This window comes from Heliangelus exortis, chromosome 2 (assembly GCF_036169615.1).
Source record: "Heliangelus exortis chromosome 2, bHelExo1.hap1, whole genome shotgun sequence".
Lineage (NCBI taxonomy): Eukaryota > Metazoa > Chordata > Aves > Apodiformes > Trochilidae > Heliangelus > Heliangelus exortis.
In genome coordinates, this window is record NC_092423.1 from 66766495 (window position 1) to 66788087 (window position 21593).

At 39.3% G+C, this 21593-nt stretch overlaps 1 protein-coding gene across 5 annotated transcripts in view; it reads right to left on the bottom strand.

The window, feature by feature from the left end:
* The window catches only part of FARS2 (phenylalanyl-tRNA synthetase 2, mitochondrial), a 232609-nt gene that overhangs the window by 140293 nt on the left and 70723 nt on the right, over nucleotides 1–21593 (bottom strand). For all 5 annotated transcript variants that reach the window (XM_071736505.1, XM_071736504.1, XM_071736506.1 and 2 more), the window contains one exon: nucleotides 19404–19535. In XM_071736505.1, the coding sequence (XP_071592606.1) occupies nucleotides 19404–19535 (132 nt within the window). The remainder of the gene's footprint in view (nucleotides 1–19403; nucleotides 19536–21593) is intronic.

Consider the following 21593-nt stretch of genomic DNA (forward strand, 5'->3'; position numbering starts at 1 on the left):
TGCACCATGGACTACCTCAAACATGGCATGACTGAAGGATTTGCCTTTTAAATTTAAAAACATGGAACGGACAGGAATTAAATCCGTCATGCTTCCGTGTAGCACACAAAGGAAGTAGAATATAAATAAACAGGCAACCAGAATGGTGCAATAAGAACGGGATTAAACCAAGTGTGATTAATTCAGTGTCAGATTAAAATTGATAGTGCCAGCTGTATCGGGTCCATTCTGCCACATTATTCTCGCCTGTCATTTTTTTTGTCCATCTTCTTCCCATCTCCTTGGTGGATAAACCTGCAGGAGAGTTAATTGTCACATACATGGATTTAATCATATTGTCCAGAGTGTTTGGGGGCCTTGCCTTCAGCGATCCATGACTAATTGTTGTGGTAATTTTTCAATCATTAACAGCATCGCATATGCTGCAAACAAATCCCATGACACCCACTAAAGCCCCAGTGGCAAGTGGTGCACACTCCTTAACGAAAGCCTCGTGCCCTGTCCCCCTCCCCTCTTCCCCATTACACAGCCATCAATATGCTGTCCCTGGCCTCTGGGAGGTGAGGAGAGAAGCAGAGCTGGCAGTGCACCAGCAGCTCAGATGCTTGATATTCCTGCTTTTAAGGGGAGGGAGGGGGCATTGTAAAGGGGTGGAGGGAGAGGAAGGAAATTAAAACTCCATCTGGGACTGCTGATGGGGGTCCTGTCCTCCGGGCAGGCTTGTTCTCCCTTCAGCCTGCGTCGAGCTGGTGTGCTGCACGGAATGCCCTTTTTCTCCACGTTTCGGATGTATTAGCGATCTCCATGGCAACGGCCGGTCCTCATCTGCCGCAGCAGGCTGCAGCCCCGCTCCCTCCCCTCTCAAGGATGCACCGGTGGGACCAGAGCTGCCCAGGGGGAACCCTCTGGCTGATTGAGGCATTGCTCTAATCACCTCCTCAACACCAGCAAACCCCATCGTACAGACCCCATTCACTTTTCCGGACTCCAATAATTACACCCATTTAACAAGAAATAAAAAGGCAATCCAAAAGCTTCTCTCTTGCTTCAAAGCCAAATTTAAAAAAAAACAAAAACAAAAACAAAACAACAACAAACAAACTGCTGCACCAGCAGCCCTGCAGCAGCAGCAGAAAGGATCAGTGCCACAGAGATGCGGAGAGAGCTGTGAGGATTATACAAAAGTACCATTGCCCATCCAAGCTGAATGAACCAACTGACCCTCAGATCAGCTGGCAAAAAGCTTGCCTGGGGAATGAGTATCCAGTCCCTTTTTGACTTCTTGTTCCTGGATTAATATATTCACCATCATACAAGCCAGCCTATGTTGATTGAGGTGTACAACACCCTCCGACGGTGTATGCCTGGGTGCCTAGAAAAACAGTAGTCGGTTTGCAGCTCAGAATGGACCAATTGGATAATACCATGTTCTCACCCTCCCTCACAATCAGGTTTCCTAACACGTTAAAGAAGGCTTGAATGGAGGAAAGATAAAAAAACCAGATGAGATTCTGCAGCATCTCTGCTTTGAAGTGACCACTTTAAAACAAGGGGGCATTTCAGCGATCATCCAGGTGACTTTAAAAAACACTGACAAAATATGTAAACATTGAAAGCCATGGTAGAGGCAGCAGTGAGAACTGAAATGTAAATGCAGGCAGAGGAGAGGAAAAAAAAAAAAAAAAAGAAAAAAGAAAAAAGAAATAAAAAAAAAAGAAAGAAATAAAAAAAAAAAAAAAAAGAAAAGAAGAAAGAACTAAGAGCAAAACTCAGAAAAAATAAGCAAAAGCAGGAGCCCCCCTTCTCCCTCAGAGTCAGGGGAGAGAGAAAACTGGGCTACACAGAAGAGTAAACAACAGTGTCTTAGACTCAGTTTCTGATTTCAGCCATAGGGAAGCAAAGGGAGGGAAAAATCCCGTCCTTCCCATGTGTTTTTGACAGTCACGGCACCAGCACTCTTATGCAACCATTATGTAAGTTGCAACAGGACCAATGCCTTCACCTTTCCCTGCCTGGCTCCCAGCAAGGAGAGCTCCCTCTGTCTCCCCAGCCACTGTACTGGGAGGTCATGCTCTCCTCTGCTCCCCCCTGGCTTGCAGGTGAGGTGTGATACACATATACATAATAATCCTTTGCACTTTTATTACTTTTGACAGCACCCTTCCATGAGTTGCTTTCTGTGAGGGTGGGGGAACCCTTTGTGGCACACAAAGGAAATCTTTCTTGCTCACCCCTCTCTGCCTTTACCCCCAGAGAACGCCGTCCTCTCAAAGCCAAAAAAAAAAAAAGGGTGACAACAAATAAAAAGTTTCTTAATTAATTTCTGCACATAGCTGTATCACTGTTATTACCATCCTGCATCAAGTCGTTGTTCCTGACAGAAGAGCCCCATGAAGTTTATGGAACAGCCTAGAGCCTACAGTCGATGACAAAAGATCCCAGCAATGGCAGATGGCATGTGAATCACTGTAAAGGCAATTAGCAGCTAGCTGCCAGATTTTGATGTGCTGGGGAGGACAGAGGGGGTTTTCTCTGCTCCAAGCAGTTCTCACCAGAGGGGCTGGAAATAGGCATTAGTCTCACTTTGCCCCCACAGTGTCTTTACAAACTGTGTTGCTGGCTCTGAGGCTGCTTTATGACTAGATACCTATAATCACCCAGAGCAGAAAGATTTGCAGCAGCAATAAAAATGCTGCCTTTTTACCTTGATGGGCACAAGTCACAGCTGCTGCAAGCAGGGAGTGTTTTAAGCAGAATAAAATAAATAAATAAATAAATAAACCACAAAAAAAACCACCGATGCAGCAAAGAACTGCAGCTACCAAGCCAAGTGCTGTAAAAACATTACGGAGTGCTGTAAGCAGTGATTGAAAATGCATCAAAACATCAAATGCTTCTAAGCAACAATGACAAATGGATTCTGGAACTGTTCAAGCTGGATACCTCTCAAAATGAGATTGTACGGTAGAGAATGCTCTTAAATTTTGATTAGAGAGCTAAAACAGAACACTTCAGCATGAGCCTTGTCAGCATGTATCTTTATCTTCAAGTCAATAAAAAGAATAATATAAAAATGTACTAGTAAAATAATGCCCAGCAAAGGTCTCATTTGTGTGGCTGTGGTGCAGAACCTCGGATAACACCAAAGTAGAGGCATTATTGTGAGTGACAGCACTGTGACAAGTAACACTCAGAAAGCTATTAGCTTAGTCAGGACAATTGTCCCAAGGTGACAATTTACTTCAGTCTTTCCTAAAACTGCTAGTTTGTTCGCTCATTACTTGCCAGGTCAGTGTTAGTTTTTGTTAGCTCTGTAGTGAAGATTCTGTTGTACTTACTATTTGCTCAGTGTATGCTCAAGAACAATAATCCCTTTCAAGGGGGCTCTTTGGCATTTATGCAGTTAATAGCATTAACTAAAAAACCCTGCAGCCTCACAGCACAAGTGCTCTTCCTCTGGAAGCACAGTATCTACTAACCCTTTTGTCTGGAGGATCAGATGCAAAGCTGGATGCAGAGGCTGCATGATGCTACTTTTCAAAGAGATCAGATGCTGTCAGTAAACCTCTCATCAAACTTCAGCGTCAGACAGCTCTTCCCAAGGTCTGCTCACTTTTAGTTTTTCCAGAGGCTGTGTCCCTCTCAGAAGCCTGTGCTCTCAACACTACACCAACCCTAGTGCCCCTACAATCCACTGCAGGCATCCGTGCCATGAGCTGCTTAGTCCTCACTAAATTCCAAGGCTGGGTAACTCTCATTATACCAACTACTGCACTTTGTGACTCCCAGTCTGTTTTGCACTTGCTGATTGACTTGCATCAGTAGCTACAACAGCATTTTGAAACTAATAATCAAGCCTGAAACAACAGTAAAAAGTCAATAGGTTATTACCTCCATTTTGTACACAAATAAATTGAAGACTCTGAATGCAACAGGGATGTCAAGTTCAAGAAAATCCTACTGAATAGTTTTAATACAGACATCAGTATTTCCGTGCAATTAATTACGCAACTTTTGTGCAGAAAGCAAACACTAAATAAACAAAAATAAAACCCAGTCTTTAGGAGTAGGCATGCCTGTGTTCTCTTCTTACTGAATGCAGAAAGAACACTACTATTATGTACATGATTAATAATTAGGAGGACAAAGACAAATGACATTACTATATGAAATTGTACAGCCATTCTGCAGAGAGAACCAAGACTCAATGCATTTAGAAAAAATCCAAATGTTTGAGATTTGATTTGAAGGGCTAGCATTTTATCACACATAGAAATCTTCTACATTAGGATCAGCCATAAGGATCTGACTGCTTTTGCATTTTGCCAGCTAGAGAAACCAGAAGCTGTAATCATGCAATAACAAGGCTACACGTGATGTTTCTTCAGATTAAACTCAGGTAGTCAGTGATCATCTTGACATGAAAACTGATACCCCGTGTACATTTTAATCTGGCCTAGTTTTACCACATCTAAGCACATGAAGTGTAAGGGAGGACATGGAATTTGAGCACCATTGAATTCCAGGCAAATTGTTAATGTGAAGTTTTGGAGCATTTTTCCAGACATTTTCTAATGCATCAGTCTAAGTGCACCAAGCTAGTCACAGGAAAGGAAAACAACCTTTGCAAAAGTAAAATTTCTGGCTGTGAAAAAAATCTCGGGGAGTCCTCACAAAACACTGGAACATATTTTATACTTAATGTTTGTTTTGCTTCCTCCAGCTCAGAGCTCCTCATGTAAAAAGAAAAACAAAAGAAAAACCTAGCACTAGCAAACTTTCTGAGACAGAGATCAGGTCTAAAACATTCAGAAAAGGATTTTGAAAAGAAAAAGCACATAAAAAGAAACACATGAAACAAAGAATTACCTTCCAAGCAGAAGGTGACAAGGTAGCAGTAATGCTGCCCCTACTAAGGACAAACAACTGAAGAGGGACAGCCTTTCTCCAAGTGAATAGCAGAATGACATGGGACAAGTCACTACATTGAGTGTGTTACAGTTTCACCTTCTGTAAACCATGTCTAATAATACAGCTTTTATATACAGGTTTTTAAAAAAACAACCAACCACCAGCAAAAAAAAAAAAACGTGGGTTCAAAGAGGTTTCAGAAGAGGTGAAGAGGACACATTGCAAACATATCTATACATTAACACTTTCTCAAAGCTATGACACCTACAACAAGTCATCCAAGTCTGGATTGGTGCATTATGTCTTAAGAGTATTTGCATCATGGGCCAACAGTGATTGAGGAGTTTTTTCAGTCAGGCAGGGCTCCACTGCAGTAAGCTTTAAGTCTAGTAAGGCTAAGGTATTGTACAAGAGTAATGCATGGCCATGGGAAACATACCACTTTCAAGCCATCAGACTTCACAGCTTACTGTGAGGTTTTTCAGTTGACATGTCCTTAAAAGAAAAAAAGCAAGCCCCTCTCCATTTTAATTTAGGGAAAAAAAACAACAAACAGAAATAAAAAAGACAATGTGATTCCTCAGGACTTTTCTCTGTTGCCATTACAGCTGCTACTATGTCTTAAACTTAAGCTACCAAGAAACAGCTACTCCATCTTTTTCAGTCTCCATTTTCACCAGTGCTCAACTCCTCATATTTCTTCCTAATACAGCATTTTACTCCAACCCCACCCTTAGCCTTCAACATGACTCTTCATCATGCTTTTCTGCTTTCCCAGAGGAAGATTTCAGCTTCCATTCAACATCATTGCAGACATGGCAAACAAGTCCATATGCTGGATTACCCAAACTAAAAGTGTACTTCTTACAAAAAAAGGTTGGGAGTTGAATAAGAAAATCAAAGTCAATGGTTGAGGGCTCTCAACAGAGGCCTTTAGTCATCTGTCAAACACCTCTCCTGTTCAAGGTGTGTTCCAGAACCAGGAGTAAAGCAATGCTAGGGACAAATCCTAGCCCTCCAAATTCAGTGTCTTGCACAAGACTTCTACAGATAGTGTAGAACAGAACTGATGAGCTCATGCAGGCATCTTCCCTGCTGTCACACTTCTTTGGCAGTTTCCTCAGCTGTGGTTTGAAAATCATCTTGGGGTTGTCCTTCAGCTGCCAGCATACTTTCTGCAATTACTTCCTTCTGCCTCCAAGCCTTTTGGGTATCTCCAGGGAGCCTGGGAAGGCCCTGTCTGCTCTGTATTGCACAAACTTGCAGAACACATGGAATTACAGATGTAGTGCCTCTTAGTTCACCTTCCTTATACTCCATTTGTAAATTGTACAGCCATGGAGCTTTTTCCTACCTTAAGGTGTACAGGTATTTCTTCAAGCTCCATGAGAAGAGAAATAATGAAAGGGAGATGGGAGTAAAGCAGAAAAAAGGTCACTGTAAGGGAACTCTAGCTTTTCAAATGTGAGTCTTTTAAGGAAAGAGATGCTGATTTTCTCTTCCTACAGAGTATCATAAGGCAGCAAGAAGGTCATTGTAGGGGAACCCTGGCTTTTTCAAATTTGATCCTTTCAAGGCAAGAATTAATGATTTTCTCTTACTGCTGAGTATTACACCTGCAGCATAGAATAGTGGGTGTCTTTTGAAAATAAGTAAAGAATCTGTGGGGATTTTTGATGACTGTAACTGTGTTTCCTCTTCTAATAATTACTATGTTAATTTAGTCTATAAAAATAGAGCCAACCTGATCTTACCCTCTGGACATCTCTTTTTCAAGTGGCTGCTATTACTTCCCTTCCTCTGAAAGCTTAAACACAATGGCCAATTTAATGAAGAACAACAGAAGGGAGGTCTCTGATGGCTGTTTAAAAGGTTTGATCTAATTATTGACCCATGAAGAAGAGGCAAGAATGTGACATCATTCCTTGTCCAACACCAGAGAGCCCAGAGAGGTCAATAGGAAATGACTGGTTTCACTTCTCCTGATACCGCTCCTAAACTTGGTTTAGAATGACCCAAGTTTCCATCTGTCTCATCTTCCAATTGTCCTTGGTTTTAAATACCATTTTCTTAAAAGTATGTGGAAGAAAATTCCAGGGCAATGACAGTGTTTATGAATGGTCTGCAACTTAACAGGAAAAAAATCAGTTACCAGTAAACATTATGCCCACTGATAATCTTTCATAATACCCTACTCTCCCTACCTTGTCTTTAAGACTTAATGCTTTGGTGACAACCACAGCAGTACTGATGGGGCACCACAAAAATAACTCTTTTCACTATATTAGAGTCATATAATATTGAGTGCTTTCTCTCCATCCCAGGACATACAGGTTTGCTTCTACTGAAATTATTCAGTATTGATTAACAGTAGCGAAGCAACAACAATAGCAATTATTCTTTTTTTTTGAGCTAGAAGCAACTCCCCTCAGCCTCACATCCTGCCAAAACAAAGCAGCAGCTTGTTCCTTGTCCCACTAGGACAACAGCTCATAGGGTCAGATTTAAAGAAACCCAGATACTCAACCAATGCATCATTCTCATCACCTGGGTACTATTATAAAACAACATCCCCTCCTCCCCCAAATGGCATACAACAACCTTGAAAATCTACAGAGGATGCTACAACATTTGCCTACTGTTTGTGTACTCCAATCTGCCATATGCAGAATGTGGCAAATGCTTACGCACAGACTGCTCCACTTCACTATTGATGTGTGAAAGATGATAGCAACACAGACACAATAACCTTTTGTTTAAGGCTCCTGTGCAATTAAGTGCATTTTCTGATGGATTCAGAGAAGTTCAGCTCCCTGTTTTGGACTGGCTCTTGTAAATGCCCTTTTTCTTTGTTCCTATTGCTCGTGTGCCCATGGTGTGCAAGAGAGCTGCAATCCAGATGTCAATAAACCTCCTCTGAAATACCCTAACCCTAACCCTCCCCTGAATATGGTGAGAACCTCAGACTGCCCTGAGTTATAAATAAATAACTATAAGAGAGCAGACACAGACATTGCCCCTCATGAGCAGAGAGCCCTAGAGAAAATAACTGCTCCATTATAATATGAACCACCAGCTCTTATTAAATAAATAAAGAACACAGCATCAGCAAGTGTCAACACAGGAAAAGTAGCTTTCCTTTCTAAGACCACCAGATTTTAATTGAATATGAACAGAAAGCAATTTAGAATTTGTAGAAGTAATTTTGTCCCTGTCCTGATTGTGATACAACAGGTTCTAGTATGGTAGCAGAGATATCCTGGCAGTTACAGTTTCTGCTGTAAGCTATGCAGTATTATTGTATTAAGAATATATTTCCCTGAGATGAAAAAAAAAAAAGTCTAAGATAGAAGTTTACCTTTGACTGTCACTTTGGAAACATGCTAAGCAAGTCTGAACAAATAAAAGGAAAGGGTCCTCCTCACTGTATTTGTTCATTTAGAATAATTCATTAGCTAAATACTTTTCAACCCATACAGTCAAAGATTAAGTTCTAGCTACAGTCTCTTGCCTTATTTAAATGAATCTTATTAACTTTTTTTTTCCTATTCTAATTCCCATTGCTATTTTGCATCAATCACTGTTCTGCTTTAATTATTATTTTAAAAAAACCACCACCTCTGAATTATAATGTCAGTGGCAATATTTGTCATTACCTCAAAGATGACTGCTACTTTTGAATGAGCGACTCAAACTCCAGGTCTTGAAGAAACATTTTTCTGTGTACTTTTTCCTGGGTTTTTTACAATTTTAAGATAAAGGAGAGATAAAAGTTACAACTTATTGCAAGGTGAGGAGCTGAAGAGCTCTAAAACTGTAGCAACTAGCTTATGGGCTTTTTTGGGGATTGATGTGGTTTTTTGCCTTTTCTCCTGATAAAGCAAACATTTTGATCCTGAGAATACAGAACTTGCTGAGATTTTAAAATATTGAGCTAAAGTTTTCAAATAATCCAAATGCCCTCAAAAGCAAAGAAACAAACCAGCCCTTTCTGCTCTCCATTGAGTATTCTATAAACAAAAAAGGTATGAGACGACCTCAGTGGTTACCTCTTAAAAACCATTTGTCGTTACATACAGAAGTTTCCTGGGACTCTGCCAGAATATTTAGGATCAAACTTATTAGTGATGCTCACTGCACAGTCATCAGACTACATAATTTATGGCATCCGTTCTGTTCAGGAAAAGGGAGACATTGTTTTAATGTCTATTAGTAATCTGTCATTGCTATTTACATGGGGAAAAGTGTTAATAAAGGCTGGCATTTTTCCCTAATTTACTTCAGGTACAGCAGCAGATCCTGCTCATAACTGGCTGGTACACTGCCTGGAACAGGCTGTCTCCTCTCTTGTAGCTGTGCTGCAGATACCTTCTAGCAGTATGGAAGTGCCAAACCTGTTGTAGGATCTTTCCTTCATTCCTTCTGGAATCACGATTAACCTCCACAACACCTTTTTATTTACATTCTCAGTTTTATCCCTTCTAGTGTGTCCTGGTTTGGGCCAGGATAAAGGTGATTTTCTGTCTTGTACTTTTGCTTTTAGCCAAGTCTCTTGTAAGTAGTTGCACTTGCTAAAATTAACAGCAAGTTTCTCAGACAGTGTCTGCTTCTAGGACTGATAACACTTGATGTTTAAGTTACTGCTAGAGACTGGTGTGCAGAGCCAAGGACACTGCTCAGCTCTGAGGAAAACATAAAGAGGTCCCACCTGCAGCCCTCCTTTGGGGAGGAACGGACAAGATAGATGCCAAAATTGACCAAACAGAGTATTCCATCCCATATACGTCATACTCAGTATAAATTTGAGGGATCACGAGGGCCAAGCCAGATTTCCAGCTTCCGGCTGCCCGTCCTTCCTGCCTTTCCTGCTTCCCTTCCTTCACCCCGGCATCCTGGAAGGATCCCGTCCATTCGTCTGCCTGTGCTCCTGATCCGTGCCAGCCCTTATCTGTGTGTTCCTGCCTCCAGCTCCCGACTGCTGCCGACTCCAGGAGTCCAGCCTGGACCTTCCCAGGGCTGCCCTGCAGCCTCGGTGGTGACGTGAGAGCTATTGGGGGAAAGGGGGAAGGAATGTGTATCCCTTTTCTTGTATATTTGTATATATTTAGTAATTTTTTTTCTATTTATCATTACTGTCTCATTAAAGTTGCGTAGTTTAGTTTCCAACCCATAAGTCTCTCTCCCTTATTCTCTCTCCTTTCTTATAAGGGAGGAGAGAGAGATTAATAGAGAGCGTCTGTTACTCGGTTTAATTGCCGGGCCAGTGTTAAACCCTGACATAGTGCTTATAGACATTGCCTATTTAGGAATGCTGACCCACCAAGCCAGTTATCTGAAGATGAAGCCCAAACAAAACTCAAGCTAAGTTTTCCTTTACAGTACAAGCCAAAGCGGCCCCAGTGGAGCTGATTTATCACATACTCTTAGAAAGCTCAAGTTTATAATAACATGAAAGGCTGGTCTGTTGTCAGGCAATAACGACAGAGAAGCAGTGGCCAAATTCAAGCTCTTGAGCTGTTTGTTGTGTGCTTGCTTACATGCGGTTCAAAAAAAAGTTTGCCAGCCAAGGCTTGCCTGCCTGGTCAGCAGTGGATTCCTACATGCTGGCACATAGGCAGCTGGTCAACCAGCTCCTCTCAAGCCTCCAGGCAAAATAAGCCATGAGAGGCTGGTGCCACTGGCTCAGCCTGGCCTGCTGCCACAACCAGGCTGTCATCATTGGGAAGTCCTGTCATCACTGCTCTGTCCCAGATGCGCAGTACACTCAGGCTTCCCTTCCCCATTTGCTGCCCTCCGAAGACATGTCCCTGGTGACTCAACTGGAAACTGATAAATGGAATGGAGATTGGAGGGCTGACCACTCAGACACTACCACTGGCTGGTTATTTTCTTACTGCAAGAGCAGAGAGGAGAAGGGGAAGTTGTTCAGCCCTCCAGAAGTCACGCGGGAGAACTGCGTTCACCAGCTCCTCCCTCCAGCTAGAAAACTGAAAGGAATTATGCACAATACAAACATTCCAACTAAAACCTCTCTTCCAGAAATGAGAAATCAACTTTGTATTTGCAATCTAGTGAAGAGAAATACCTCCCAAATGCTTGATCTACTCTCAGCTGAACTGAAACTACCTCAACTGAGCTTTGTGTGGCAGAATCAGGAGCAGTTAAAGGCATGTCTGCAAAATCTCTTCACCCACAACTGGGTAGTCCTGATAAATGTCCTGGGAACAGCAAAAAATGAATATTGCAAAACAACAAAAAAAAACTCCACAGGGTTTCCTAGCGTGATGAGGGAATTATATTAGGCTCACTGGACCAGCTCCTGGCTGATTAGAAACACTCAGCATTCATCACTTAACAGTGTAGTAGTAATTCAATAGTATTATTTAGTTGTATTTTTATTTGCATAAATAAAGCCAAGGGAAACACCTTCTCTGTGCTATAAATTGTTGCTCCTCAAGGTTTTTGAGAGTAGTACTTTCTTTTATTTGAGAGATGCTTAATAAGCTACATCCATCATTATTTAGCCTTCTCTTGTATACAGCACTCTAGTCCTCCTACTGGATCCCAAGGAGGCAAGTAATAGTGAATTACTAAACCTTTAATTTACTTTTGATTAAAAAAAATTAAGGGAAGAAGAGGCAATAAATACACATGGGCAAACTCCTCTGAAGGCAATAAAAGCTTTGCAAGATGTATCTGCACATTTGCCCACCTCTTTTTTTTCTTTTTAGATTCCAAATGGACAAAATTAAGCCTCACGTCTGTTAGGGAGAAGCTTTCATTCATGGATGGAAAGAATTACCATGCCCTAGTCAGTCAAATAATCACTCTTGATAGTTTCAAGGTTAGAGTTAGGTGGAGTTCATCCTTTTTCAAAGAAATTTTTGTGCAGGGGAAAATGAACCATGAAGACAAAGTCGTTTCCTAAATTTAGAAGATAAGGAGCATATATTCCAACTAAAAATGTAGTCCTGCATCATGAAAGGGAAATTATCCTCTAAATCCATTGACAGTACTACTCTAACACTCAGCTGGCAAAATAATATGTAGCCACAAATTCAAAAGGCCAACCAAGTTCCATCCTATACTTATTCTCTCACAAAATAGCCCCGCAAATAAATAACACTCTTCCCAGAAATAGGTGTAATAGAATTGTCATAAAATAGAATACTGTATTTGCTCATTCCACACAAACACATAAAGATAGGGAGTAAGCTTCTATTAATTCTTTTGAAGAACGCAAACTCTAACATACCTAATGAATCTGTCAAAGGTAATAAAACCAGAAAAAGCAACATTTCAAAAATTTTATAGGTTCCTTCTGGACGAAAAGCTTGATGAAAAAACAGTTTTAAAAATAGAGCTATAAATTAAGTAGGAGACAACAGGCAAATTATCTTGACAAGGGAAAGGGAAGGGTAGAGGAAATGTATAACTATAACACAACACCTGGTGGTGTAACCACGGGTAACAGAACAAGAGAAACAAGTAACAAATAAAAGAATACACTGAAGCATCATTGACCAAAGCATCACTTTTGTGCAATGCACCCTTTGATTGACAGGAGCGTCACCTTTGTGAACCTCATTTCTGTGTTTTATCTCAGTTATCAAGGCATGACCAAGGCTTACTTCCACTCAGTTCAAAAGAAATCAAAACAAAATCAAACCAAAAAGGCATTCTTTATGCAAACACAGGAAATAAACTCTCTCCAATTTCTTCCTTCAGTGGCATGAAATGAGACAGAAGAAACCGTTTTTAAGAGTCATCCTGATTTAAAAATACATGTTCTTTAGAAACTTGAACTTCCAAAGTCCTGAGAGTCCAGATGTAACCCTGCCAAAATTTAAAGCACAAACTATTGTCCAGCTCATGCAGCAGTTCATTATCTGTTCCCTTTGCTGGAACTGGATGCCTAGCAAACCATCACTCAAGTTTACAACTATGAAGGTGGTTGGCACTAATTGTTAATCTGAAGATGCTGAGAAAGCAGCTGGCATCTCTGCAGTCACTGGCTATGCACAATTCCTTTACAGCCAAGAGGTGTGGTGGGCAATTTATGACAGCTAATTGACCCCCACCCCTCAACATACACATCAAGGCCTTTACATGGACTAAAAGTCAAGTATGTGCTTAACTGTTCTGCTGGCAGCCACTCAGGTGACTACAATCACAGCTTCTCTCCTTGTCCAGACAGGATGTACAACCACAGATTTTTAGTGAAAATCAGGTCTTCTGCCCTTTCACTTACTTCCTTTTAAACCAATCAGTACTGTCTCTGGTACACATTTCCCTACCTGTGCCACGTGTGTATATTTGTGGGTATCTATATGGAATCCTGCAGAACACAAATAAAAATTCAATCACATCTTTCTCTAAAATCCCACAACTCCATACTAGCTCCACGTTTGACTGGCAAAAAAAAAAAAAAACAACCTGCAGTGGTGGCCAGCTCAACAGAGTATCCCTCAAACTAGCCAGCTGTGACAATCATTTTTTCTGTTTACAATGGGAATGTGTGTGGAGAAAACCACACATGCACAGAAATCAACACAGGCTAAATTTGCCTCACTCTGTATTTATTTGGTCACTGATTTGTCTTACTTGTCTCGCTCTGTGTTTATTTCCATATATATATAAACATATATAAGTATGTTTGTGCAAATGTCAGTCACTAGGATGAACTGAGACAAAGGTGACCCAGGAGCTGAGCTATAAAGCTTGGATTCAACACCAGTTTCTGCCCCGGGCAATTCCTGAGACCCTTGGGAAGTCACTCAAACTCAGATGCTGCCTAATTCTCCATTAATTTCATTTAATCTGAGACATGGTCTCTCTGTGGGATATTCACCTAACCTTCAGGTACTTGCCTGAATCAGGAGATCAGGCTCCCCCTGCAGCCAGTTGTAGAGACTGCCCAGAAAACTGATCCAAAAAATAAGCTCCATACATTCAAAGACCTTTTTAATCTCTATTAAGGGCTGTAGAAAAACTAACTTTAACTATGGCAACTAAAGCCTTTTTCTGCAGTGTGCATGCGTGTCAGTCTCCAGTCCACAGAAGAGGACTGACTACACTTCCCTATCTCATTATGGTCTCAGGAGGATAAATGCAGGAAAGACCAGGAGACTCCAAAGTATTTTTGTGATGTGGTCGTGCAGGAGACAGACAGTGACCTAAAATTAACAGATTTTAACCCCCAAGAGATTAGAGGAAGCTTATGCAGCAGACTTTTGAATCGCTTTGGATGCGCTGTGTGGGAAGAACCAGCCCACTCAACAGTTTCACCTCATCTCCTTGGGAGGCCCCAGGTCCTCAAGACACCAATACCTCTGTAACTTTAATTTCACCTTGAAGAGTTGCAGGGATGTATTCTAAATGCATTATATTTACCCTTATACACTATATCCATATAGACATATACAGCATTAACTATTTCAAGGTCCCCACAGAGAGCTGTTAGCACAGACAGAACATGGGTCTGCATACTGCTTAAGCCACATGCACCATCTGCTCCAACATTTTAATGCAATTTACCAGGGAAAAGCTGAGAAGGAAAACAACCTGCTAGATGAAAGATATTAAATTTCCTTTTCCCCAAAACACTCCCTGCTGCTTGATATATGAATGTAGCTCGCCCATAACTAAAATTTGATTTAAGTACATATTCATAAATTAAAAAAAAACAAATATATGTCCAGCATCTGCAAGGTAACATTGACATAATTTTTCTGTTAACTACTTATCTGCTGCCCATGGATAACTGTCCAAACTGATATTCTTTTTGCCTAATACAAACCAAAAAGGAGTGGATAGGTTAAGAACTTAAAATTGCTACTTCCCCTCAGGCAGCAATTTTGATGATTTTCAATAAATGAGTAAAGAAAGATTTATTTAGTGCAGCACTGAAGCCAAATGAATTCTACAAGTTTAGACTTGTATTTGGCTGAAGGTGGCAGCCCTGGGCCAGGTTCTATTTAAATTTTGGAAATCAGTCCTGCAACTGATCTGTATAAAGGCTTCCAAATGGGAAAGACTCACTTCAAGAATCAAGTTTCACCAAGGAGTGTACACTCATTGCAAGTAAGCATCCACTGTTTTTTTAAAAAAGGGCAAATATTGGCAGAAGTTATGACACACTCCTTTGGTCATGTTCAACCGTGTTAACAACAATGTTTAGACAAGTTTAGAAGTTTTCTGTTCATCAGAAGTATACACAAAACTAAGAAGAAATACCACTCAAGAAAAAGCACCTTCCCTATAAATTCCAGATATCACTTACAGCTGGAAGACCAAGATTACCCAGCAAGTTTTAAAATTATAACTGTATGCAGACTGTTGACAAAAAGTTCTTTCTATAGCCTTACTGAAAGCCTGATCATTTCCTTGCTAATGCCATGATAATATCCTACTATTCATGCTGGAAAGCTGACACTTCCTTCTTCAAACCCTCACACCATTCCCTACTAAATTCAAACTGACAAGCAAAAGTAAAAATAAAAAATAATTTTAAAAATGGATTAAGACTATAAATATCAATGTTGCTTTCTAATGTGGAAATTTGAAAAATCTACATATAGGAGGAGTCTTACCAACTCCTCTCACTGGTAGCCTCAATACAGCTGTCTTCATGATTCATAATCTCAGGAAACAAGCTCTCAAGCCCTCAACCTGAGCTCCCACCCAGAGCTGAATGGGTGGCTGAGTGCCAGGATGTTTCAAACAATCAGCCAGTGATCAAAAGCAATCATCTTCAGCAGTCATTGTACCAAAACCTCTCTTCATTTTGCAACTCTAGGCTCATTTAAGGTCAACGCAACAAAATGAATATTAAGAATTATCAGAAAAAGAAAAGCAAAGGCAGTCTTTACTGTATGGTGTATGTATGATGTACAAAACCACCATATGCCCATAGCTTGAGTATTACACACTGACTTCCTACAGCAGAGAGCTGCAGAAAATGAAGGCAGGAATGATGGCTTTCAGAGCACATGGATAAGCTCCCACACAGGAAGAGACTGCATGGCCAGGACCCTCTCTGACCTGGAAAGAAATCAGTGACAAGAGTTACAGCTGAGATCTAAAGAAATCCTGAGTGGCTTAAACACAGAAAAAGAGACAGCTACTTACTGCCTCTTCTCACATGAGAGAAAGGAGCTCTAGCTGTAACTCTTAAGCTGTTGGTCAAAACAAAAAAAGGAAGCTCTTCCTCAATGCAGTTTCTGGCTACAAGTAAAGATTTACTAGAACTCAAAAAACACTTCAACAAATTAATGGAAAAAAAATCCACAATGACAACTGAAAACAAATGCTCCATTCTCAGTGCAGGAAGAAGACTGTTGCAGGAGTGTATCAGCAAAGGATGGGCATGAGCACGTCTGTTTACTCATCTTTCAGCACCTGCTTTGGGTGTCATCATGGTACAGGGATACAGGTATGTCCTGGACTTTGGTTGGATCTGTGTGACACCCCTAGGTTATTTTTTTCATACCTCAGGAGTTCAGAAACATCATGAGAAGTCTTTTATAGCTTTCTGTTTGATTTTGTTTGTGGGTTTGGAGTGTGTGTTTGTCCTTTCTTTTGTTTTTCAATTATTTGTGTTTATAGTCTCTTGGTTTTGGGGTAAACTCCAGTCCAATTTTCTTGCTTCCATCCACAGCTAACATATCCTACAACACTGAACACCAAGAACATTGCCATTGATTTCAATCAGCAAAGGATCACACCCTAACTGCTTCCAATTTCACAGGTACTAAGCAACACCATGTGATTACAGCCTCTGAGTAAGGAGCATCCTGTATTCAAAGGTTTCAACCATGTAACTTCATACAGACCTAGGAACTTCCAATTGCACCTTCCAATGAAAACCAGCTTTGCAAATATTGGATAATAAACACTTGAAGTACAGAAATAAATACTTTGTGTGTTGTTAATTGATATTAATTCTACTGGATCAAAAAGCTTCCTTGTATAGTTATCATAAACCTAAAAATAAGACTACTTGCTAATATACTGTAAAGTTTCTATATTTTTCCAAGTGTTACCCTGAATAAAAATACCTTTATATCAAATTCATATGCAACATCCCTATTAAAGTTATGTATTCAGGTACAGTTTAAGATGAAAAACAAAGCACACCGAAAAATGGAAAGCTGAACATTACAATATTTTAGATTTTATACTTCCTATTGAACACTGATTATAATAGTGTTTTTTCTATGTTCACATTATACCAAATAATTGCTCTAGTTCAGTACCACCAGCCTTAAGGGAACATGTAATATCATTCCTTGCAATTCAGTGCATCTTTGTAGTGGTGCGTAGGTTTTCAATAATTACATAAAATAAAACACTGTCCTAGGGTATATTCTTTTCTTCTAAAACCAGCAACTATCAGTGTTAGAAAATATTAACACCATATTCTAAACTTTGTTTACAGTAAGGGACTTTACTGAATGCAAACAACTCAAAATTACTCAATAGCTGGATTGAATTCAATATAAATGGTAATTACAGGCGTTATAAAATTTTGTTTATCCACACACCAAGACAACAGAAGCCTTGCTTACTCTTCACACAGAAAATGTGAATGGTGCAGAAGACTAGATCAGCCCCACTACCCAGTGAATGACTAAAAATGAGACAGCCTGTGCCTCCCTTATTAAGTCCTGATCTGGTTTAACATTTTACAAAGGTGAAATTTCAAGGGTGAAATAAAGCACTATGGAAGTCCATAAACAATAAAGTTGCACCAAAAATACTGTTTTCTTCTGTTGCCTCTCATATCTGGGTTCTTTACCACACAGGTGCTGCGACATCTATGTCAGAAAATGGAAATCTAGCTAGTTAAGGAACATAAAAAAAAGAAAAAAAAAAAAAAAGAAAAAAAAAAAAGAGGCTCTTCACAGACATCAGAAATAAAAAGAGCAGAGTAAGACAGCAGATGATGAAGAGTACTACCAACACATTTGAATGTATTTGACAATTCTTCTCTATTACCAATGCATTTCTGATGACATGCAGTAAATATGTGTATCACATTCTACTTAAAAGTGGTTGAAAAGAAAGGCTCTTTCCAAAACAAGGAAGGCATCAGAAAAAAGTTAATAGGATATTGTCTTTCAGAAAATAACAACAAATTTAACACAGACTGCAAGAAGCATTAAAGCTCCATGAAAATTCTTTCCTCAAAATTAAAAAAAATGTTAAAATGATCTACCAATACCATCAGATGTGCTGCATGAGGAGAGTACCCTCCAAGGTGTTATACTGAGGTTACTTTGGGCTGGTAGTCATCTTTATAAGACCTGCCAGTCCAAAAGAAATTTCTGCCAACATAAAGCAACATCTACTTAGGGCAAATGCCCTAGCCCCCTTGCAGCATGGACCTTAGCTTCCCATCCTTCCACAAAGCTTCTTCTGGTCTGCATTTTGTTTGTTTGTTTGTTTCCTATATATTACTATATGAATTTATATATTTTCAACAAAACAAAAATTAAGGAAAAAAAAAAAAAACCTGTTCTGAAGCATTCCAACTATAGAAATTATAATAAGCAGTCATATCCAACTTCAGATTCAAATGACTGTTTGCAATTGCCCCACAAACCAGTCTTCACAGAAGGACTCAGGATTGTAAAGGTAAAAAGCGCTCGTTATTTCTCTTAGGAAAATATTGTCTTACAGAAGGAAAAGTGATGCTTACCAGCAAGTATTACATTTCAGAAATACATATTTTAATAGTTAATATCAAGCAAAGACAGTACTGGGAGACACTGAATGACAGGTTTGAGTGCATGAAGTCTTCACTGTGCTTACAAAAAATTGCCTATTCCCAGCTAATAAAAAACCCCAGAATGTAAAATTCACTATATAAAAATTTAAAACCCCACCAATTTCTCCTCTCTTTCTTTTGTTACTTACATGTAAGTTTTAGAAAGCAAAACCATCAGATAACATTGCTCTGTAATAATTTCAATTAGTACAAATGAGGTCGCTCTTAATCAGTTTACAGTATCATAAATAACCAACCTGAGGAGAAAAGGAACAAACCAATACCAAAAACCAACCTACCATTTACCCAGTGACCAAACAGCAGTATGAAATATATCACATTCCTCTTTCTATAGATATTCCAAATATGAGATGATGCTATTTACTATGTTTCTAAATCATAACTACGAATCCACTTGATATCTCTCAAAAGAGAAAAAAAGGCACACCCAGATTTTGCTTTTAAGGCTGATATCTGTCTGTCTCACTGAACAAAATAAAAGGCAATCTTTCCCTTTGCAGGCTGCAGATCACTCACTCAATTGCTACCTTCATATCAGAGCATGCAAGGGCTGCTTTCCACCTAAGGACTATTTGTGGTGGCTGCTGAACAGAGATGCCTGAATTCACCAGGGGAGAAGGAGGCATTTCAGGTTGTGATGCTGATTGCCTTGGAAGTGTTTGCTAAAAGAGATGCCAATGAAGTAAAGGAGTTTCAGTACCTGAGTTAACTAGCTGCTGCTCCATGACCCCGCAGCCCAGGACCTCCATCCATTCTCCTTGGAAGTTGATCTCCATCTCAAAGGAAGGGTGAGTAAACGGGAAGTAGCAGTCCACCCATCTGACTTGCAGCCCTGTAGCAGTGTTAAAAAATAAAATATGAAGGGTGTATGCTTAAAAGGCCATCCCTCCAACCATCTGTAAAACTTACCCTTCAACTAATGACATCAATTACAGCAATCCAGAGAAAATAAATAGCAAACAAACTAATTTACAACACCTGTGCAAGGCAATAAATCTTGAAACTTGTGGGGAAAAATGACCATGTCTTTTCTAGTATGAAAAACACTTTGTGCAATTCAAGCACCCTTTGAAACCAAATCAATCACTTGTCAAACTCTAGCAACCACCTGATACCAAACAAAAGTGAGCCAAGATCATGGGAAAGTCAGTAATTTTGCTATTCTTTGCATCAGGAAATGACTGGCTCCTCCTCAAAGGAAAAACAGCTTTTAATTGTCACTTAGTATTTTATGGATCAGCTAGGCAAATAATTTTTTTCACGAGAACCTATTTAAAATACACAGCAATTCTTTCTCTACATGCTCAAATAGGTAAGTTAAAAATATATATTAATACACACAAATATATATACACAGAGTACATTATTAAGGTATGCAATATATCAACACAGATGGAATACTCTGGACCCATGAGACAAGACGTGGATGTGCAGCTCAGCACCTCTGCAAGTACCACTGTGCTGAGCAAGGAAAGCCCTGGCATCTCAGAGCTGCAGAGCCAGAAAAAAACAAGGACTACAGTGCTGGCAAAGAAGGGGTGTTGTCAAGGTCCTGATTTATTTGCTGTGTTTCAGTACTTGTAAACAAGCTTTGTTTTACTGAAGAATTTTTTATACAGCCATTAGGTGTCAGGGAAAAAAAAGTCTCAGAAATATGAACTGTAAAAACTCCAGGGAAAGCTGAAATGTGAATTCTGTGAGCTAATGACTTAATCCCAAACTCATCTTTCCCTTCAGTTAAATCAAATGCTAATCAGCATTAGGATTATCAACAACCAGGCAGGTTCAGTTTTGAAAACCAGGGGCCCAGCCAAGGTTGTTCAGGTGACGGCAACTGTTAACACCCCTAGTTTGATTTTTGGGGTTTTCTTTGTTTTGTTTCACAAAAGTGACTTAAAACATGAAATTGCATGATTTATACAGAGAATTTTTCAAATTACAACATTTTCTGTAGCCTTAAGGAGTAGGTTTTATTACTTTTCAAACACTGAATGTAGCTACAGAAACTAAGACAGTAAGAAAAGAAACATTCATGCATGGCAAAAACATAAAATACAGAAAAGTTACAGGGAACTTTTTGTGATACTGTAAACTTTCAAATGGAGAAGCAGATTTTTAAAAAAAAAACCACATTGGTACTTCTGTATTCTCTTTCCTCTCTTAAAAACTAAAAAACAACCTCAGGAAGTTACATGAATGCTAAAAAAGAGTTTTAATAACTTTATACACAGAACTTAGAAAAACAAATATTGTAGCAATTATACTATTCATAATTGGTCTATCCCCTTATTGCTTATTTTTCTGCATAGCAATAAAAATATTACATACATTAAAAAAGTCATGTGTGTACAACAGTATGGTGGTCAGAAACCATTATTTTTATTTTTAATTTAGGAGGAAATTCTTCATTGTGAGTGTGGTGAGAAACCATTCTAAGATTCTATGGGTTTCCCAATCTTGGTAGAAATGCATTTTTAGTCTGGGGAATGTACAACTCTGTAAAGTCATGCACAAATAAAATACCTTCATTTAGCTATCAAAATTTGCAACTGCTGCAAGAATGACATTGAATATTCAAGTAGTTTCATATTCAGCATCATATTCAGATAATGATTTCTTTCTAATCTTCTGAGCACTTCAAAATGAAGCTTTGGGAAAAAGTAGTTTTCTGCTTTTTGTTCTTAATTAAAATAAAATTTTAAAGGAAAAAAATTTTAAACTCTTTTAGGTTTTAATTTTATTGTATATTAGTACTTAAAAGGCATTTGTTTTAAGCAGATATAAGCAAACAAAAAAAATCTGAATAAAAGAAAAGATTCACAATGAAGAAACAACTCCCACCTTCATTCTGTTCTCTAAATTAATAGATAACATCATATACCACAATAAT